At 55.5% G+C, this 18,942-nt stretch overlaps 2 protein-coding genes across 3 annotated transcripts in view; one reads left to right on the top strand and one right to left on the bottom strand.

Moving 5' to 3' along the window:
- Positions 1-1,137: 1,137 nt before the first annotated feature.
- IRF5 (interferon regulatory factor 5) lies at positions 1,138-12,128 on the bottom strand. Of its 2 annotated transcripts, none has more exons than XM_079930946.1 (9): positions 12,032-12,128; positions 7,175-7,380; positions 5,017-5,206; positions 4,529-4,593; positions 4,006-4,039; positions 3,586-3,828; positions 2,967-3,359; positions 2,759-2,877; positions 1,138-2,451 (listed from the first exon to the last, which is right to left on the bottom strand). In XM_079930946.1, exons 2-9 carry the CDS (start codon positions 7,367-7,369, stop codon positions 2,206-2,208), a joined length of 1,485 nt encoding a protein of 494 aa, XP_079787072.1. In that variant the 5' UTR covers positions 7,370-7,380; positions 12,032-12,128; the 3' UTR covers positions 1,138-2,205. The 2 variants fall into 2 exon arrangements, with proteins under 2 accessions (XP_079787072.1, XP_079787073.1); XM_079930947.1 differs by having other exon boundaries at positions 3,586-3,780.
- Positions 12,129-12,237: 109 nt separating this feature from the next.
- KCP (kielin cysteine rich BMP regulator) overlaps positions 12,238-18,942 on the top strand; it is a 43,837-nt gene continuing 37,132 nt past the window's right edge. The window contains exons 1-3 of the mRNA XM_079932321.1: positions 12,238-12,338; positions 14,679-14,809; positions 17,202-17,339. Coding sequence (XP_079788447.1) covers positions 17,311-17,339 — 29 coding nt within the window. The 5' untranslated portion in view covers positions 12,238-12,338; positions 14,679-14,809; positions 17,202-17,310. The remainder of the gene's footprint in view (positions 12,339-14,678; positions 14,810-17,201; positions 17,340-18,942) is intronic.

Raw genomic sequence — 18,942 nt, 5'->3', positions numbered from 1 at the left:
TGTGGGTTATATAGGCACTCTATTAGCAACTTTCCTGTAAATCTGAGACTATTCTAAATTTGTTTATTTAAAAAAAAATCACTGGGCTTCCCTGGTGGCGCAGTGGTTGAGAGTCCGCCTGCCGATGCAGGGACACAGGTTCGTGCCCCGGTCCGGGAAGATCCCACATGCCGCAGAGCGGCTGGGCCCGTGAGCCATGGCCGCTGAGCCTGCACGTCCGGAGCCTGTGCTCCGCAACGGGAGAGGCCACAACAGTGAGAGGCCTGCGTACTGCAAAAAAAAAAAAAAAAAAAAAATCACTAAAATCCGCACAGGGCACTTAACCATATAAAGATGCTAAACCTTGTTCATAATGAGAAATGGTAGAGATACTATTTCTCACCTATCAGGTTGGCAAAAATCCAAAAAGTTGACACTATAACCTGTTGAGACAGTGGGGAAACAGCCACGCTCAGAGATTTATCAGAATTCTGCCAATATCTAGCAAAGTTAGACACATATTTATCCTTTGGCCCAGAAATCCCATTTCTATGGAGCCATCCTAAAGATATACAGGCAAAAATATGAAAATACATAAATATGCACAAGCCTATCCACTACAGCGTTATGTATAATAACTAAAGATCGGAAACAATTCCAATACCCACAAGTCAAAGGTAGTCGAAACAAAAACCTGTATCCAATTAAGCCTCTAGAATCCAGGGTCCAGATCAAAGTACCAATTTACAGGAAACACAGGAGACAAAATATGTTAACACAACAGATGCAGTCAGGAGCATCTAGGCAAAAACAAAATGCAGAACAAAAAATGCAATTTCTTCCACAATTAAATAGCAAGGGAATAAAATTTCTCTAGTTGTCTTAAATTTTTAAATGCTAGATATTTGATAAAAATTAATTAGGTGCGATATTACAGTTTTTTTAGGATGTGCTTGTCTTTTAGAGATATATACTGTTTATACCTGAAATATGTCTAGGATTTGCTTCAAAATAATCTCAGGGTGGGGGTGTGGTTGGGAGTTTAGATGAGAAAGACTATGAATTGATTATTGTTGGAGCTACTACATGGGAATTTCATACCATTCTCCCTACTTTCACAAACGTTTAAAACATTCCCTAATAAAAAGATAAGAGCAGAATTGTTCAGATCATAAAATTAACATCTATGAGCCACATTCAAACAGTGAGCTACCAATTTGTATGCATTGTCCTAATATGTTTAATAGCATATGTGTATACATGAGGGTAACAGATTGTAATGGTCCCTAGTTGAAATCCAGCCCTTCCTTTTTCACCATTTCTTACGGGAATTGATTTGGACAGGATTTTAGATTCTGCACACATTTAAAAGTCCACGCCCTTGCTTCAGCCGGCTTCCTCCTGGAAAGCAAAGCCAGCCAGCTGAGTGCTTATGAAGGCCCTGCTGACTCATCAGCCTGGAAGGCAAGCCCTCCCTGTGTCGGCGGCCCCAGAGCAGGGGGGCAGGTGCTGGGCGAAAGAGGGCCAGCTGGTATGAGACATACGGTCTAGTAGAATAGCATGGGAACAACCGGTACTGGAAAATGATAGCTGAGTCTCTTTTTTAATATTTATTAATCCAAAAATACGTAAAATTCCACTTTCTACCCCAGGATCTTAGACTCTGAAGGGAGGTAGCTGCCAGCCTTAAGTATCTGGTGTAATACGTAAGTGCTCATCTCTGTCTCTGGAGGAAGAAAGATGAGGAAGTGGGGCTCAAGCTAGGGAACCCCAATATCCGGTCCATGCCCTGCAGAGGACCTGCCAGGGAGACCTGAGCCACAGCACTTGGCTCTTTTTGCCAGAAGAAATGGGGGCAACCACAAGTATGGGTCACTCTGGGGCAACTCCCTCTGTACAACTAGGCCCCCTGGAGCCAGGAGGAGCTCTTTCCCTCCTCACTGGTGCCGATGGCTCAGTTCCCCCAGTTCCCCCACCCAGCCCAGGAGAGGCATATCCAGGAAGACAGAGTCCTCAAAGCAAAATTGGCTTCCAGTTTCCGTCAGCTTCTAAGGAGAACCTGGAACTCGGGCCTCTTTTCCCTCTTCTTCGTGACCCAGATCCACTTCCAGAGAACCCAGAGATAGGACCCTGCCGCCCACCAGGTGCCCACTGAGGCCACTGCACCTCCACATCAGTCTGCACAGCCACCCTGGAAGCCTGGGCCACTCACTGTCTGCAGCCGCATTACTGCATGCCGACTGGGTGCATGGGCCAGGGCCCCTGGCCAGCACTGAGGCCTGCCACAGGAGGGGCTTGGGCCACAGGCTGCAGCTGCTGCTGGGACTGCCAGATGTGATGGAGCTCCTTGAACTGTTCTACCATGCGGTCTTTGAGGTCTGGGTTTGAGATCTGTAGCCGGATGCTATCAGCCGACCAAGAAAGCTCCCCTGAGAACATCTCCAGCAGCAGCCGAGCTGCTACAGGCACCACCTGGGGGGCAAAGAGGAGAAAGGACAGGGAGAACCTTGGCAGGGCTGTCCAACCCAGCTGTGCATGAAGGCGTCCTCCAGGGGTCAGGTGGTGGGCTGCATCCGCCAGGAAGACGGGGCACCAACTTCTACTTCATAAAAAGGCTGCTTATGTGTGGGCAGCACTGATCCTTGATTAACTCTGACCACTGAGTTCACACCACCCAGAGGGCCCTGCGCCTCCACCCTGGGTGGGGCAAGGGCCTAGCCCCAGGATTCCCCAGTATTCAAACCAAAGCAGAGTTGGGGGGTGGGGGGTGGGAGTATACCTGTACAGTGATGAGCTTCTTCTCTCGGGGTTTGCGATCAGGCCACTCCTCCCCAAAGCAGAAGAAGATCTCAAACGGTGGTGGGGTGTTGGTCTGGCCCTTCTGGAACAGGATGAGCTCTGCATTGAGATTGAGACCCTTAATCAGAGGCTGGCACCATGCCCCTGGATGAAAGGAGACCAAGAGGAACACGACATGGGGCCCTCACCATTGAGAAAATGCTCCAGGCTGAAGAGCTTGGTCTTGACCTCCCGCTGGATGGGGTTGGGGTGTGAGCCATGGGCTGAGGCGCAGGGCCCGCTCCAGAACACCTTGCACTGGCACAGGCGGATGGCATACAGATCCTGGCCTTGTAGCTGGAGGATGAGCCCGCGATCCAGGACATCCAGCAGCTGGTTGGTATAAAAGCGCTGCTTGTCGCTGGGGATGTCCTCGGGGCTGGGGAAGCGCACTTGTTCTAGACTCACAGGGCCAAAGAGCTCCACCTGCTCCTGGGTGGCCTCCAGCTGGCTGTAGAAGAGCCGGCAGCCATGGGGGTTGCTGATGGTGAGGGCCCGGGGTGGCCTCCCCCGGTACTGGAACTTGATCTCCAGGTCGGTCACTGTAGGGCAGAGGGGCAGCCCCGCCCCACCCGTGAGCCCCACGCCTCCCCATTCCACAGCCCACTGACTTTCTCTGCCCTCTCTGCCCCATGGCCAGGCCATCTTCAGCTCTCCCACTTCCTTCCTCCACCCAAGCAGGGACTGGTGTGAGCGTTTTTGTTCTCCTCGTCATCCTCCACGTTCCCAGCGCTGCTTTTCCCGGCCCAGCCCCCCCAGGGTCCTTACGAGGCAGCATGTGAGGGCTGATCAGCAGGTCGGGCAGGAGTTGTTCGCCTGTGGGGGGCAGGCTGGCAGCCAGGGTCCCAGGCTGTGGGTTTGGCAGGACCTCAGAAAGCAGCTCCCCATAGTCAGCAGGGTTGCCAGGGGCAGGGGGACCCAGCACCACAGGCGGCTGGAGAGTGGGTGGCCACTTGACATCCTCTTTGGATAAAGAATAGGGTGCCATGGGGGGACCGGGCTGCACTGCTTCTACGGAAGGTGGCAGCGGACAAAGCTTCAATGCCACTTCCAGGAGCTGCCTCCCAGGCCCACCTACTCCCAGCCCTGGGCCGCCCCCAGCCTCCCTTCAGCCCCCTCCCAGGTACCCGTGGTACCTGCAGCTCCTCCTTATACTAAACCCCCAACCACACCGCCTCCCAGCCCCACCTGTGAGGCTCAGGCTTGGTAACATCCTCTGGAGCTGAAAGGAAGACACAGGCAAAGGAGGAGGGAGGAGGTCAGAGAGAGAGAAGGGAGGACAGGTTATTAAATTGATCTGATGCTAAAGAATGAGACCCACAAGGCAATTCCCTGGTCTTCCGCTTAGGCGAGGCCAGAACCTGCCTCCAGGCCCAGCTCGGCCATCCCAGGCACGTCAGTAGGCTCTCAGTGCCCCAGTTTCTGCCTTCTGCAGGTGGTAATAACTACTAAGCCCCAACTGCTGAGGGCAAGACCATGTGTGAGCATGCTTTATACCAACAAAGTCCCAGGGAGGTTCAAGGCGGTGACTTTGTTCCTGTCTCCAGAATCCCGAGAGAAGAAACTCAGAGAAGAGCTGCAGAAACAGCAGCAGGGCTCCAGAGGAATGGAACTGCTCCATCCTACAGCAGAGTAGGACAGCAGAAACGCCCTAGCAAGGCCCACTGCTTCAGCACAGGCAGACGCTGCGAAGAGCGGCCCCGGAGCTCACCTCTTCCTCTTCCTCCTCCTCCTCCTCTCCTGTACCGAGAGTGTAATCCTCACTGGGCTGTGACTCTGCAGAGTGAGGGAGAGAAAAGAAGGAGTTCAGTGGGGGAGGAGGAGGAAGGCCACCAGGGCTCCATGTGGCAGCTCCTGCTGTGGCTTCTCCCCCTGCCCAGAGCTGCCCAAACAGAGTGAGTGAAGGGCCGCACAGCCACCAGCAATCACTAGGGATGCCCCTGACCCCACGGCACTCTGCTCCCTGGGCCACCCGACCTACATTCACTGGAGCCAAGAGCCAAGAACCAGGATGGGTTGAGGAAGACAAACCTGGGGGCCTGGTCCATGCCAAGCCATTCCTGGCCTCACAAATGATCCACTCCTGGGAGCCCTGGATGTTATGACCTAGCAGCATGCCCCGACCACTGCTCGTTGGAGGGGCCCCTGGCCCTTCCTGCATAGCCTCCCAGGTGTCCCACACAGGGCCAGACAGGATACCTGCAGGAGTGGGGCCATTGGAGCAGACCTCATAGATCTTGTAGGGCTGAGGCGGCATGTCCCGGGGCCCATCATAGATGAGGCGAAAGTCACGGCTCTTGTTAAGGGCACAGCGCAGGTTGGCCTTCCACTTGGCCGGATCGGCCTCGTCCACCCCCTCGGTGTACTTTCCTGTCTCCTTGGCCCAGGCCTAGGTCAGGAAGACAAGACAGGCGACCACAGAGAACCTCACCCCTCACAAAAGCCCCTCCTGGCCAGTGGGAGTCGCTGCTGTGCGGTGAAACCTTCAGCGACACACTGGTGGAGCCCAAGTGTCCGTTTGCAAGGTGGGAGATAGGACGCCAGTCCCTTGGGGCTCCAACAAGCGAAAGGAAATCTAGGTGCTTTGAAGGGCATTGTACTCACTGGTCCTAAGGTGGCAAATAGGTACAGTCTCTGAGGAGGATGGGGTAACATGGTGGATAAGAGCATGGGATCTGGAGCAGAACTGAATCCGGAATCTGCCACCGCCCGCTGTGTGCCAGGGCGGGTTACTTTGCCTCTCTTTGCTTTGATCTCCCCAACACAGTGCCTACCTTGCAGTGTGGCGGTGAAGACTCAGGGCTAATGCACATAAACTCTCTGAATTGTGTCTGCACTTGGGATGGACTCCGTACACTTCAGTTGTTGGTATTATTATAATTATCATAATTATTATTTTTTTTTGGCCCTGCTGCACGGCTTGCGGGATCTCAGTTCCCTGACCAGGGATTGAACCCGGGCGGTGGCAGTGAAAGTACCAAATCCTAACCACTACAGACCACCAGGGAACTCCTGGTATTATTATTTTGGAGGGCAGTTTGGTTGATATCAAGATTACAAATGTTTCTGCCCTTTAACCCAGCAATTTGGCTTCTGGGAATTTATCCTACGGATGCAGAAGCATCCGCACAAAAGTTTGCACGTACGAGGTTATTCACTGCAGCTCTGTTCACAAAAGAAAAAGACCCCAAATAATCTAAATGTCCATTAATGGGAGCTGGTTAAATTATGGCCAACCCATAGAATGGAATACTGGGCAGCAAGAAAAACAAAACAAAAACAGGGAAGTTTTGATACACTAACATGTTGTAATCTTCAAGAAATGAGGTACAGAAGAGTATGTAAACATCTACCATTTTTGTCAAAAGTTGGGGAAAGCATAGGTATACATTTGCTTGTATATGCACAAAAATCTCTCAGGAAGGATAAACAAGAAACTGATAATACTAATTGCCCCAAAGGAGGGGGTTGGGTGCCTGGGGGACAGTCTCCCATAAGGGAGACATTTTGCACTTCTTAAATGTTGAATTGTATGACCATGTTACCTATTCAAAAATAAGAAATGGATTTGAAAGGAACCTTGAAAAGGTAAATACCAAAGGCAAAGACTAAGAAATACAGAGCCAAAGCTTTAAAACGAAGCATTCCCTTTGACCCAGAAATGTTTAATGAGGAACTAACCCCAAAGAAAATCATTTCAGATGTACCGTGGGTAAGAGTTTAGAGGGCGTCCATGGCAATGTGGTCTTCAACACAAGAGACCCTGAAGGCCACCTGAGGCGTCCAAAGACTGGGACTGGGTGACTAAAGTGTGCTGACCCCTCCAGTGGAACATTCAGTGGTCACTAAAGGTGCTGTGGCATTTGTTGGAGAGGAAAGCTAGTTCTGATGTTGGGTGAAAAATACAGGTTATAAAATAGAATCTATGGTTTGATTCCATGTTTGCACTTCATATACACACACATGCAGAAAACTGGAAATGTAAGCAAAAAATATTCACAGTAGTTACCTCCTAGTATTAAGATTAAGGGGGAATTCTGTGGTGTTCTTTTAGCGTCTGTGTACACCAAACGTGCACCCTGGACAGGCACTCACGTGTGATGAAAATGACACAAGAACAAGGAGGAAGAGAAAGAGTTACAGGAAGGTCTCCTGGGGGGTCCCTCAGTCCTCACCTTGCTCTGGGGATCAGGTTAGAAAGATGTGCACTGTGATGATGCCTGCGGCCCCTTAGCCCAGGCCTGGGGTCACCCGCAGCAAGGCAGCTAGGAGAGTGGCCAGTCTGAGATGTAGAGGGAGTTCTCTTCTAGGGAGGGGGGCCTCAGAGGTCCAGGCGGTACGCCTATCCAGGGCTTACCTTGAAGATGGTGTTATCTCCATCCTGGCTGGGGCCGTGCCGCGTGGCATGGCGCCAGGGGATATAGAAGCATTTCTTTTCCCCATTGACCCACTGAAGCCCTGGGTACTGGCAGCTGTTCACCTGGGCCACCAGCCAGGGCTTCAGCCGTACGCGGCGGGGCGGAGGAAGGGCAGCGGGGGCAGGCTGGTTCATGGCAAAGGCGTCTGCCGGAGAGAGCAGAGGGGGAGCACATCAGCACGTCAGCTGGCCGTTCCCTGCAGCAGGGGACGTGTGGGTGCTGGGGGGCGGGGGCCGAGGCATGGGCTGGGCCGTTAGGGCTTTCCCTTCCTCCAGCACGGGCGGCCGGAGTCACTGCCGTCCATCCAGGTGCTCAAGTCAGTTCTCCTCTCCAGCCACCAGCTTTCCTGTCACAGTGTCCCTGCATGTGGGCTTTGTGTTTGGGGGGAAGGAAGGAGGGGGTGTACAGCTCTAGTGGATGCTGTGGGTGCCCCACCGGGACGCCTCGTGCCAGGCAGGGCATCAATTCCCCCGCTGCTGTGAGGCCGGCACAGCACAGAGCCACCCTCGCTGCCTCACTCCCAGGCCAGGCCCACCCCTCCACTCTGGGGGGACAGCCCACAGCCAGTGGGTGACTGACACACGGGGACGGAAGGCTGGTCCCCTGGCTTCAGGTGGAGCAAATGTGTGCTCCAGGCTCCTCAAGGGCTCGGGCTGAAGCCGGGCTCCAGCTGAGGCCACATCCTTGCTTCGATTTCTTCCTGCCCCACCCCTGCTCCCTCCCTCTCCTCACCAAACCACCTTCTAGGAAACCCGGCTAAGACAAAGGTGGAACCTGTGAGCCAGGGTCAGAGACAGAAAGGACCAAGCCATCATAGACCCCCGTCCTGAGACTCAGAGGGGACTCTGTCTCTGGTCAAGGAAGGAACAAAGAGCTGAGCCACGATGAGAAATCAGGCTGCCTCCCGCCCGGGGCTCTAGTTTCTGAGCACATGTGAGTTAGATGGGTGTGCAAGCGTGTGTGTAAGAGGGCACACACTGCCCCGGCACCATGCTCCTCTCCCACTTCCTTGGTACCACTGTCCCTCGCAGAAGATGCTCCACAAGTAATGGAGAGGGAGTGGTAGCGATGAGGATGGGGTGGGCCAGGGTCTTTTCCAGAAGCCGTGCTTCCTGGAACAAGGGTGCCCACACTTGGCCTCTGGGGTGGGCCCCCCAGCACTCACATGCCCCTCTCCAGAGTGCCATGGGCGGTCCTGAACTCTTCTCCATTGAGATGAGTGGTTTGGGGCTCTTACTCAGCCTCGCACTGCCTCTTCCCCATCTCGTTCACCTTCCAGGTGGGGGGGGGGCAAAACCTCTTCGAGGCCAGGAGTGCCTCCTGCTCTTCTTCCTCACCACTCGCCCCCCTCCCGGACACCCGGCCGTTCAGTGGACCAAAATAGGACTTAAGAAATACCAACCAGATGTTGGAAGCATCTGTCCTCCAGCTGTTTATTCCCCCCACCCCCGCCCCACAACCAGCCCTGCTCTCCCCAGGATCCTCCTCTGACTCAAGGGTGAGACCAGACCCGAGAGGAAGGCTGCAGGGGCTGTGTTGCAGGTGAGGGTCTCAGGGAGGCAGGCCTGTCAGGGAAGGAATGACTGAAGGAAATGGGATATCTGGGTAGGTGAAGTGAACACGCAATGGGGTGGGAATGAGAGGTACCACCATGTGACAAAGAGACTAGGGTTGAAGTCAACACCCGGACAGCCTCCACTGAGACAGACTAGACCCAGGTTGAAGAACTTCCTAACAGCTAAAGCCACCCAACCACAGGCCGGACTGCTGCTGGGAGCAACGGCTTCTGGGAGTACACAAGCCCTGGCGGGCTTCCTGGCCTGCACTGGGACACACACACACACACACACACACCCCATCCTCCCAGGCCTGCCCCAGTACCTTGTTGGGTTGTGGCAGCTAAGTGCCACCTCGATGTCGCTAAGGGGTCTCAGCTGCAGGCCTCTCCTCAGAGCAGTGCCCAGCGCTGGGCCGGGACAGGGAAGGCAGGAGAGCGTCCAGCCCTGCCCCCAGGCTTCAGAAGATGGGTGGCTCGGTTCCCTTTTCTGCACTAGCCTCCACCCAGCCCCAAGGGAAATGAAAGTGGCCAGACCGGACAACTCGGAAACCTGACTCACTGTGAGCTGGGGGAGGGAAGGGATGTGGAGAGAATCACATTTGGGTCCCCCAGACCAAATTCTCAATCTCTCACCTTGTAGCCCATCCCCCACCCCCAAGCCCACTGGCAGTCATTGTACATTGTGTGGTTCACAGCACTGGAGAGCTTCACCCAATATGTATTTGTAGCATCCCCACCCTCCCAAAGGCCAGGGTCCTAGAATAGAAGGGTGGCAGTCACCAGTAGCAGGCCATTCTGGCTAAGAGAAGGTAGACAGAGGAAAGCTCTGTTGACACAGAGGACAAGGCAAGCTTTCCTGATGACCCACACACATGGTCAGCCCGCAGCTGTGCCATAGGTGGTGGTGCAGCTGGGAGGCCAGAAAGGTCGAGTCCTCTGCCCAGGGCAAGGAGGAAATCAGGGCGAGGAACACTGCCTGGCCTGGAACAACACTGCTTTTCAACACAAAGATGTTGAAATTATAACACCGACCTCTTGACAGTAAGGTGCAACCCCTTCAAGCAGTACAGGGAGGGGCTGTGGAGAGAGCCTCCCATGACCAGTCTGACCAGGGCCAAGAGAGGGTCTGTCCAGCATGCCACAGAAGGGTCTTCAGCCACAGGGGGTTTGCCTGCCTCCAGGTGCACCAGGACCAGGCTCAGCATCAGCTCCCCAAGGTGGCTTCCTCCCATAGGGAGACAGGCTTAGATCTGATTCAGACTATCCCAATGCCAGGAGTTCCGAATTTCGGTGCCTTTGTGCTCCATCCCTACTTTCCCTCCACATAGAAGCAGCCACCCAGATTCCCAGGGTGTCCCAGAAGCTATAGCACAGCCCTGAGAAATTCCATCCTACACCCCCTACCTGCTGCTGGGAAGAGGACTTGATTTTCCATCAGAGGGCAGGCTAGTCAGGGGGTCTGCCCTGATCCTTGACAGCTGAGCCGGTCTGCAGCCCTCAGACCTAGCCTTGTGGATTTGAGCACCGGAAGAGGGGAAAGGCGGAAGTGCATGCATCAGCTTCCATGGGAACATCAAAGGAGGTGTGGCCTGCTGAGGACCCGAGGAAGCCCCCAGAGGTGAAGGGGCAGCCCAGGAGCTCCTCCTGAGGGGGCGAGGCCCCACATCTCCTGAAGTCCCAGGAGCCAGCCACCAGAGGAGCCTGGAACATTGTGGGCACCAGGGACCCCCTAGGGGAGGAAGCTCTGCAGCCCCCAACAGTGGGCAGATCAGAAAGCCCTTGCACCTCCTGAGTTTATCTGATTCAGACGTCTCCCCACAAACTCCACACCAAGCTCCTGGAGAAGGCAAGGGGTTCCCTGCCCCGGCAAGACCTTAAGCCGCGCCCTCTCATGGTGAGTTGACCACACCCTGAGAATAGCTGAGGCTCTGGGGCAGCTGATGCGGCGAAGGAAGCTTCTCTCGGCTTCATTTGGGGCGCACGGGTGGGGTAAGACCAAGGCGCAGGGGGAAAACCCCAAGATGGGGCCTTTAGGTAAAAAAGGGTGGTTTCCCATGGCTTCTCTTGACTTGCTGGAAGCCCCAGCGCCCTAGCCCGATAGCTCTGCTCTGGCCCAGCTGCCCCTCCCGAGGGGCTCTAGCTTCCTGCATCGGCCCCGCCCTCGTCCTACTGGTCCTGGTCACTCGTCCCAGCTCTGGGCGCTCGTGGAACCCAGGCCCGGCCCTGCCCTCTGGACCGCCCCCGCAGGTGCTGCTCCCCGGGTGGCTTGCCCGCGCCTCCTGGGCCAGCCCACAGAACCACCACCCCCCTACCCCGCCCGGGGCGCTGGCTTAGGGTCTGCCTCTCGGACCGCTTCTCCGGCTGGTGGCGCCCCCGCCGTCGTCCCCGCTCTGATGTGCCCAGGGTGGCGGCGTGGGCGGGAAAGTCCCCCTCGCCCCTGATCCCGAGTGCCGGATCCGGCGGCTCTGGGGTCGCGGAGACAACCCCGGCGCAGGTGTTCACCATCTCCTATCCCGCATCATGGTCACGCTGGTCTCACTTTCCTTCCACTTTTAGACTCTTAACTGTTTCGTTTCTAAGTTCGGGGGAACTAGTCTAAGAAGTATCACGCCCGTGGTTCCTCTCTGTTAGAGTATGGTCAGCGCCTTCTTTTCTCGGGCACGAGTCGAAGGACGGCCGGCGCCTCTGCCTGACACCATCTTACTACACACTCTCTGCCCGAATTCTTGCCATTGGCCTTAAGATCCAGGGAGGATGAACCTTTTTAAACCTCATTCTCTTACTCGAAAGGATGAGAGGTGCCAGGGGAAGAGGGATTGGAGTGCACAGAAAGGGGGAATTGGGGCTTGCCCCTCCCATGGCCCAAGCCGGGAGCCCAGGCGCTGCCCATCCTTGGCGGTGGCGAGACGAAGGGAGAGAAGCAGCAGAGCTGGCGCCCCTGGCAGCAGTGCCTACTCCGCCGCCCGCGCCTCCGGGCTCCCCGGGCGCCTTCGGGACGAAGGCTGCTGGTGCGGGGCACCCCACGCTAATCAGGACGTAGGAGGCATCTTGGAGGCCGCCAGAACGGCGGGGCGCGCCCTGCCTTACGCGACCCCCCTGCGTCCCCCCCTACCGAGCTCCGACGCCAGGAGAAGCCGGCGCTGACCCCTCCCGCGCGCCCGCCCCGCTCCGGTCCCCCTCCCGCCGCCAGCGGGTGCTCCGCGGGCGCGGAGAGGAGCGCGCGGCAGCCGGGACCTACCTGTCTGCGGTGCGCCCGCTTGGCAGCGCCCGGGAGCACGGGCCAGGCGGTGGGGCCGAGCTGCGCCCTCCCGGAGCCGCGCTTGTCTGTCCGCCCGCCCTCCCGGCACTTCCGCATCACCGCCCCCGCCCCTGGGCCGAGGCCGCCGAGCCTGGGTGCGCGGGCAGCGCCCCGCCCTGCCCCGCGAAGCCACCGTGGGGTCCCCGCGCAGACCCAGCGACCGAGGGGCCGGGCTGAGCCTCGGGCCAGGCTGGTCCCCCTGCAGCCCAGGGCCTGGGGGAGACGCCAGGCGGCGAGGTAGCCTTGAGTGAGTACTGGGCTCCTTCAGCCATCGGGAAGCGCGAAATAGTCGTTCGACACCCCTAGCCCCCACCCCACCCTGCCGCGGTGCTCGGCTGGGCCCGGGAGCTTCCCAGCCTGTCCCTCCGGGAGCTCAAGATCGGTGCGGACATTGGCGATCAACCGAGCCACGTACCAGCGCGGTGGGGCGGACTGTTAGACAGCCCCCGGCCCTCGCCCGCCAGCCTGCGAACTCTACCGAGGGTCACTGGCACCCAGCCGAGGGTCGCTGGCACCCAGACTCAGACAACCCCTCCACGACGTGCCTGCAGACAGGGATTCTCAGGCTACTCTGTTCCTTTCTAATTCTCAACCTTCGCACCTGCCTTCCCCAGGTCCCCTCCCTGATCACCTTCCGGGTCTCTCAGGGTCAGCTCCTTGGTCGCATGTCCCACCCCTTCACTCACCGCTATCTTGACTACACCCGTCTGCCGTTCTGAACGCTTTTCGGTTCCACACGTGGGCCTCCTCGCTGGCCTCAACCTTCACACAACCTGTTCCCTCTTCAGGAACATTCTTCGTTTGGGAACACCTGCTCGTCTTCAAATGTTGCCTCAGCATCACCTCCTTTGGAAAGCTTACCTTGACTTCCCTTGCTAGGTCGGGTTCCCAGCCTCTGAGACTCGTCCTCGCTGGTTTTCACTTAGGATTTTAATGTCTGATTCCCACTGGAATCAGCTTACTCAGGGACCACTCCTGTCTTTTTGTCTTCTATTTTCTATAGTAATTTTTAATTAAAATATTTTTAAACGAAGGAAATTTACATCAGTTGATTAAATTTTAGGTAGAAACTAAAATACATAAGTTCTAAAAAACACTATTTGCACTTTAAAGTTTAGAGCCTGTATTTTTTAACAAATACAGCCATATTAGTTAGTTGATGAATCAGAACTTTGACCTTCCCCTCCCCTCTCCATCTCTGCAGGAATACCGAGGTTGGTCTTTACCCCTGATCTGTAAGCATGACTCTTCATGTGTTGTCTGTTTTTCTTCTCTCCTGCATCTCTCTCCCTCTCCCCCACTCTTGCATAGCCCTAATATAAAAGGGAATATAATTATATGTATTTTATTATTTGTATCTGCTGAATCTTTCACTATTTTATATTTTTAAAATTTAAAGTGTGGATGCAGAAAATGAGGATAGAGAGATTGTTTTTTATTTCTTTCTTTAAATGTGAAACTGCTATTTACTTGAAAATGGTTGCCCCCAAAATACGAACCTTTTTCATCGGAGGTCAGTTGTGCTTAATAGAAAGTATTCTATGTTGGACTAGAAAATATATCTGGAGCAATAGTCAAGAGGAGGCTTCTTTTATTGTTAGATGCACCACACACAGCTTAAGGGAGCGTGAGACTAGGATTCTGCACTCTGCCTCCCCACGATCCCATGTCCTCAGGTGAGGCCTCCCCCCCTTAGGGTCTCTGATCTTTGTCAAGAACCATTCGGGGGCTGTGTGTAGAAGAAGGGGCACTGCCCTTGAGCTTGCATCCAACTCTGCTGCATTCAAGCTCAGCGACCTTAGGCAGGTCCTGTGACTCTCCTTCCCTGTGGTACAAGGGAGGTGATGTTATCGAGATCGCAACATTGCGTGGTGCTCCAAGGATAGGGGCTATGCAGGGGCTCCACTCGGCTCGGCTCCTGCCTTCCCCAGACCAGGGGAACCTGAACCGAGAACCACTCTGGGCCATAGACATGGCATAAGGAGGCAGGGGTGAGGACAGAGAGCACCACTCAGGCTCTTCCAAAATCGAAGGGTCCCCTTGCTTCTGGATGCTGTCTTATGGTGAAGTACAAGCAGAGGGGAAGTGAGACTACGCTGGTGACCCCCATGGGATCCCTCCCGGCTCCCCGCAGTGGGGCCGGGGTACACGGGGAACGAGGAGACTCGGCCTCCACAGCCCCAGGAGCCTCAGCAGAGACGTGTATCCAGGCCTCTTATTCCCAGTGGTGAGACGGCCCCTGCCCCGACTTCCCCTGGCCGGGGCATCAGACTGAGGGTGTGGTGAGAGGCCTGATTCCTGTAGAAGCCACCACGCGTGTGCATCTGTGTATGGGGATGGGGCAGCCACATCACCAAAGGGAACCGAAAGAAGCTCAGGGTGACTGGTGGGGAGAGAAGGTGGAGATCCAGCAGGCAGCTGGACAAGACCCCCTCCCAACTCTGGACCTGCCCCCCTCAACACAGGCCTGGGCAGATGACAGCTGGCTTTGCCCCCGGTACCTCCCATCCAGGAGACCCATCCCCTCAGTCTGGGCTGTCGGGCTTCCCCAGGCTGGCCTGGTCCTCAGATGTCCTTCTGTTTCTAGGAACTTGCTGGCGAGACACTGGGCTCTGGACTCCAACAGGGCTGAGTCACACCCTGGCTCTACCACTCGGGAATTGTGTGACTTTGAGCAAACCTCGGACTCTCTTGGAAGCCCCATTTTCTGCCTGTAAGGTGAGAATGATAACATCACGGTCACAGTTGGACTGTGAGGCCTAAATTTAACAAATGCTCAGTGAGCACCTCCTACGTACCAGGAGAAAGCGGCAAACCAAAGTCTACTTTGTCTAAACACCCTGCCTTCCTGGAGCTCCCATTCTATGGAGTGAGCTAGACAATAAATGCTTCAGTAACAAAACTGGGGGGGGCGGGGCGCTTCGTGGGTTGTTGCACAGTCAGAGCAGAGGCGCCACACGATCTGACTTCGGGTTTTACACGGCCACTCCGGCTCCTGCCTGTAAAGCACATGATGTGACACGCGAAAGTGGCAGCTTCACTGCTGCCGATGCCCAGGACGCCACAGCTGGGGCTTCCTTCCCCTTTCTTACTAAATGCTGCCTCCTCAGAGCATTCTGAGGTGTGAGCTGGAAGTCCCCCGCTTGGCCAGCACTGTCACGCAGACGCCTCTAGACCTCATATCCCACCCCACCCCCTTCCAAATCTGCACTCTATCTCTTCAAATGGCCTGTGTCCCAGGAAGCTACACAGCCACCCTTGTCCATCTCAGGTCCTGGCTCTGTGCTCCCTCAACCCTGTTGAGAACAAATGCTACTTCCCCTTTCCTTCGTGGTCAGCCCCTCTCCTCTCCCTAATCCTCTGCAATCTGGCTCCCACCCCCTTTCCCACGGATTCTGCTCTGGACCTTGGACCCAGAGCTCCAGCCGTCCCTGAGACCCTCAGGTACGCCTCAGAAACTCCAGTCTCTGCATGTCTTCTTTACTTAAACTCTCAGATCCTGCGGTTTCACTGTTGCCTGGGTTTCTCACCATCCACTGTAAATAAATGCCCTGGGATTTCGCTCCTAGCTCATGCCTTAGCATCCTCCTGCACCCTGCGCTGCCCCGCCCCTGCCCTGCCTCTCAGTGCAGTCGTCATTGGTCCTTCTGCTGATTCTTCCCCCACTTGTATCTTCCACCACGACACCAGGATGCCTCTTGCCCAGATCGTCATCTCCCCACTCTGCCCCCGCAACTACCCTTGGTCTGATTCAGACACTCCTAAAATCTACTTAGCTCAGTGTTTTGCTCAAACCACTTCCCTCCCCAGTACTGGGCTTTATCAAGGAAGGGGCTGGGGCCAGAGCCTCCATCCTTCCTGCCTGTCTGGAGGACTCACTTGAGAGCATGCAGCACTTGGACAAGGAGGAAAAGGAAGAGGAGGAAGTCGAACCTGGAAACCACAGTCTTCCAGGCCTCCTGCAATGGGAATGACTGAGCCCCTGCTTTGTGGGGACAGAGGCCACCCCAGTCCTGCAAGAACCAGCTGTGGACTTCAGTGTCTTCTCTTGTCCCAAACAGACTTGGTTGAAGCCCAGAGTCCATAGGTGCCCCCACCGGGGAGAGGATCCCATCCAGATGCACGAGGACCACCCGTCATTGATGTGGGATGCAGGGGGTCCCATGGCTTATCAGCCCAATTCATCTCAAGCCCCTGCAACTTAGAACCAGGGCTCGGGATCCCCCCAGGGCAGGACTGTTGTGCCTCTAAGGTGGGAAACGAGGAGAGACTCAGTTGTGTCCAGGATGGCAGGGTCAGCCCAATGGCATGGGGGGGGGCTCTTCTCAGCTCACATCTGGACTTCAGGATGGTGGAAAGATGACAGAACCACCCTGGATGGGAGGGGACTCTGGGGATGGCTCTGGGAGTCCAGAGGAGGCACTCTCTGGCCTGGAGTGAGGTGTGAGGTTATGGGAGGGGGCAGGGGGCATGATATTCGTCCCACATGGCCTCTCAACACTTCACCATGGGAGGGGGATGTCCCAGCTGCCCCTCTCTGGCCTCCTAAGGGGTGGGCTGGCTGGGGGTTGTGGCCTGAGGACATCACGTATGTGGTAGAGGTAGGAGAAGGAGCTCTTGGGGGCCAGGAGCCAACAGAGCTGTGGGAACAGGTGTTTGGTTCTTGCCAGCCAGGTACCCCTGGGCCAGGGCTACCACCCTGTAAGAGTCAGACCTGGGGGCCCGAGATGGGGCTCCCCCAGGCTGCTCTGCTGCTTCTGTGGCCTCTGATGCTGGGTGCAGAAAGTCAAGAAAGCAGAGAGCCCTGAGGGCTGAAGGACCCCGGGGGGCTCCTAGAGTAAGACCACTCTGCTCTCTTGGGTCCTCCTAGAGAAGGAGGGTGTCAGGACTTGCTAGAGGGGAGTCCAGTGGGAGTTCTGACCAGGCCAGTGTCCTGGAATCTCTGTGTTTCACAGTTTTTCAAGTCAGGAGCCAACTGGAGCTCTGATGCCCACCCAGGCCCCCTGTGCCAGGCCGACTGGGGCCATAAGGGTGCTGGTGGGCATGCAGGACCCAAGAGTCCCCACCGATCTGTGCCAGTCTGAGGACCAGTCTCCCCGATTTCTTTCAGACTATTCTCCTCCCTTTCTCCTGGAGCAGCACTTCCAAAGCTGCAGGGAGGCTGACGTGACCTGACAGCTTGTCCAGGGGCCATCACCGGTGGTGGAGGTTGGGGTGAGATGGGAAGAAGAAAGGGACACCTGCTCAGGTAGGAAAGAACTTATGGGGGCTTCCTCGTCACCCCCCGACTCACTTCAAAAGCTGTGCTTTGCAGTAGCAGGTCACGGGAGTGCCTGAGAGGACTGGGCAAGAGGGTGGTGAGCCCAGGGATCCTGGGTCCACCTGGAACTCGGCCGTCTAGAGAGCAAGTGTGCTCAATCCTGCGTCCTCCTGCAGTTCAGGGACCATGGGGGTCAGGAAAGAGAGTAGGCCATGGGCCTCTTGCAGAGGGACAGCCCATCCCAAGCTATGGAGAAGAGCCAGGAGAAGCACCGCCAGGCTGGTGAAGGCCCTGTTGGAACGGGGCGTGGTGTTCTGGAGAGGGCAGGCCACAGGCTGGGCTGGCTGGAGGCGCAAATACAACCAGGTGATATTGATGAGCCCCTAAGACATGCAGGATCCCGCTGAGCACTTTTCATACATTATTGCATTTAACTGTCACAAGCAGCCACCGTGACGTGGGCATCATTCGTACATATCCCCGCTTACAAAGAAGCGAGCTGAGTTACTTCCTAACCTTGCAAACTTGAGTGAGTTATCATCTTACTTCTTTGTACTCTTAGCATTATCTCTGGTGCTCCTTGGCTTGAAGAAGCATCACCCTGATCTCTGTCTTCATCTTCACACATTGCTGTCCTCGTGTGCACGTCACTGTGGCCAAATTCCCTTTTTTCATAAGGACATCAGTCATACTGGATTAGGGCCCACCTAATGACCTCATCTTAACTAATTACATCTGCAAAGACCCTATTTCTAAATAAGGTCACATTCAGAGGTACTGGGGTTAGTACTTTAACACATGAATCTGGGGGAGGGGGGGACACAATTCAACCCATGACAGAATTTATCATGTAACCTACTCTCCACCAAACACCAGAGTCACATTTGATTCTCCCATCAACTGTACAAGGTAGGGATATGTGTTATCTTCATTTTATAGATGAAAACACTGAAGTTCAGAAAGGTTGGGCAATTTACCCAAAGGCACACAGCAATTAGTAAAATAAGGCACTGGGATTTGAACCTGACCATGAGTGATATTTGATTACTTTAGAGTCAGACAGACCTGGGTTCATGTCCCAGCTGTGTGACCTTGTGTAAGGCATTCGGCCTCTCTGAGTCTCAGTATCCTTGTTTACACAAGGGGTTAACACTGTACTGTCAGCAGTGAAGAACTGCTGCTCAGCAGTGGCGGGGGTGGGGTGAGGTCTAGCCCAGTGCCTGGCACACAGTAGAAGAAGTGATTTTAATTTAAACATAGCAGTAGCCCCCACCACCACCAGAGCACATCCTGTGTTCTGGTGGTTCTGGGTGGCAGCCTCACTATGGCCAGCTGTCCTCACTGAGTCCCTGGGGCAGGTAGAGCCAGGGAAGCATGCAGATCCCACACTCTCCAGCCCAGAGCTCCCTGGGGCTATCCCCCCACCTCCAGCTTCCCACCTGACATGCTCTCCACTGGGAGAGGAGAGGGAGCTGGCTGCTAGGGGCCTTATTCCTCATGCTCAGGCCCCGGGATGTTGTCTGTATAGAAAATGTGGCCCGTGTACGAGTCAGGGAATGATCGTGGCCCCTGAGAGAGGCTGCCCGCTCCC

Source organism: Stenella coeruleoalba (genome assembly GCF_951394435.1).
Source record: "Stenella coeruleoalba genome assembly, chromosome: 9".
Lineage (NCBI taxonomy): Eukaryota > Metazoa > Chordata > Mammalia > Artiodactyla > Delphinidae > Stenella > Stenella coeruleoalba.
This window is presented reverse-complemented; position numbering and strand designations above follow the sequence as displayed.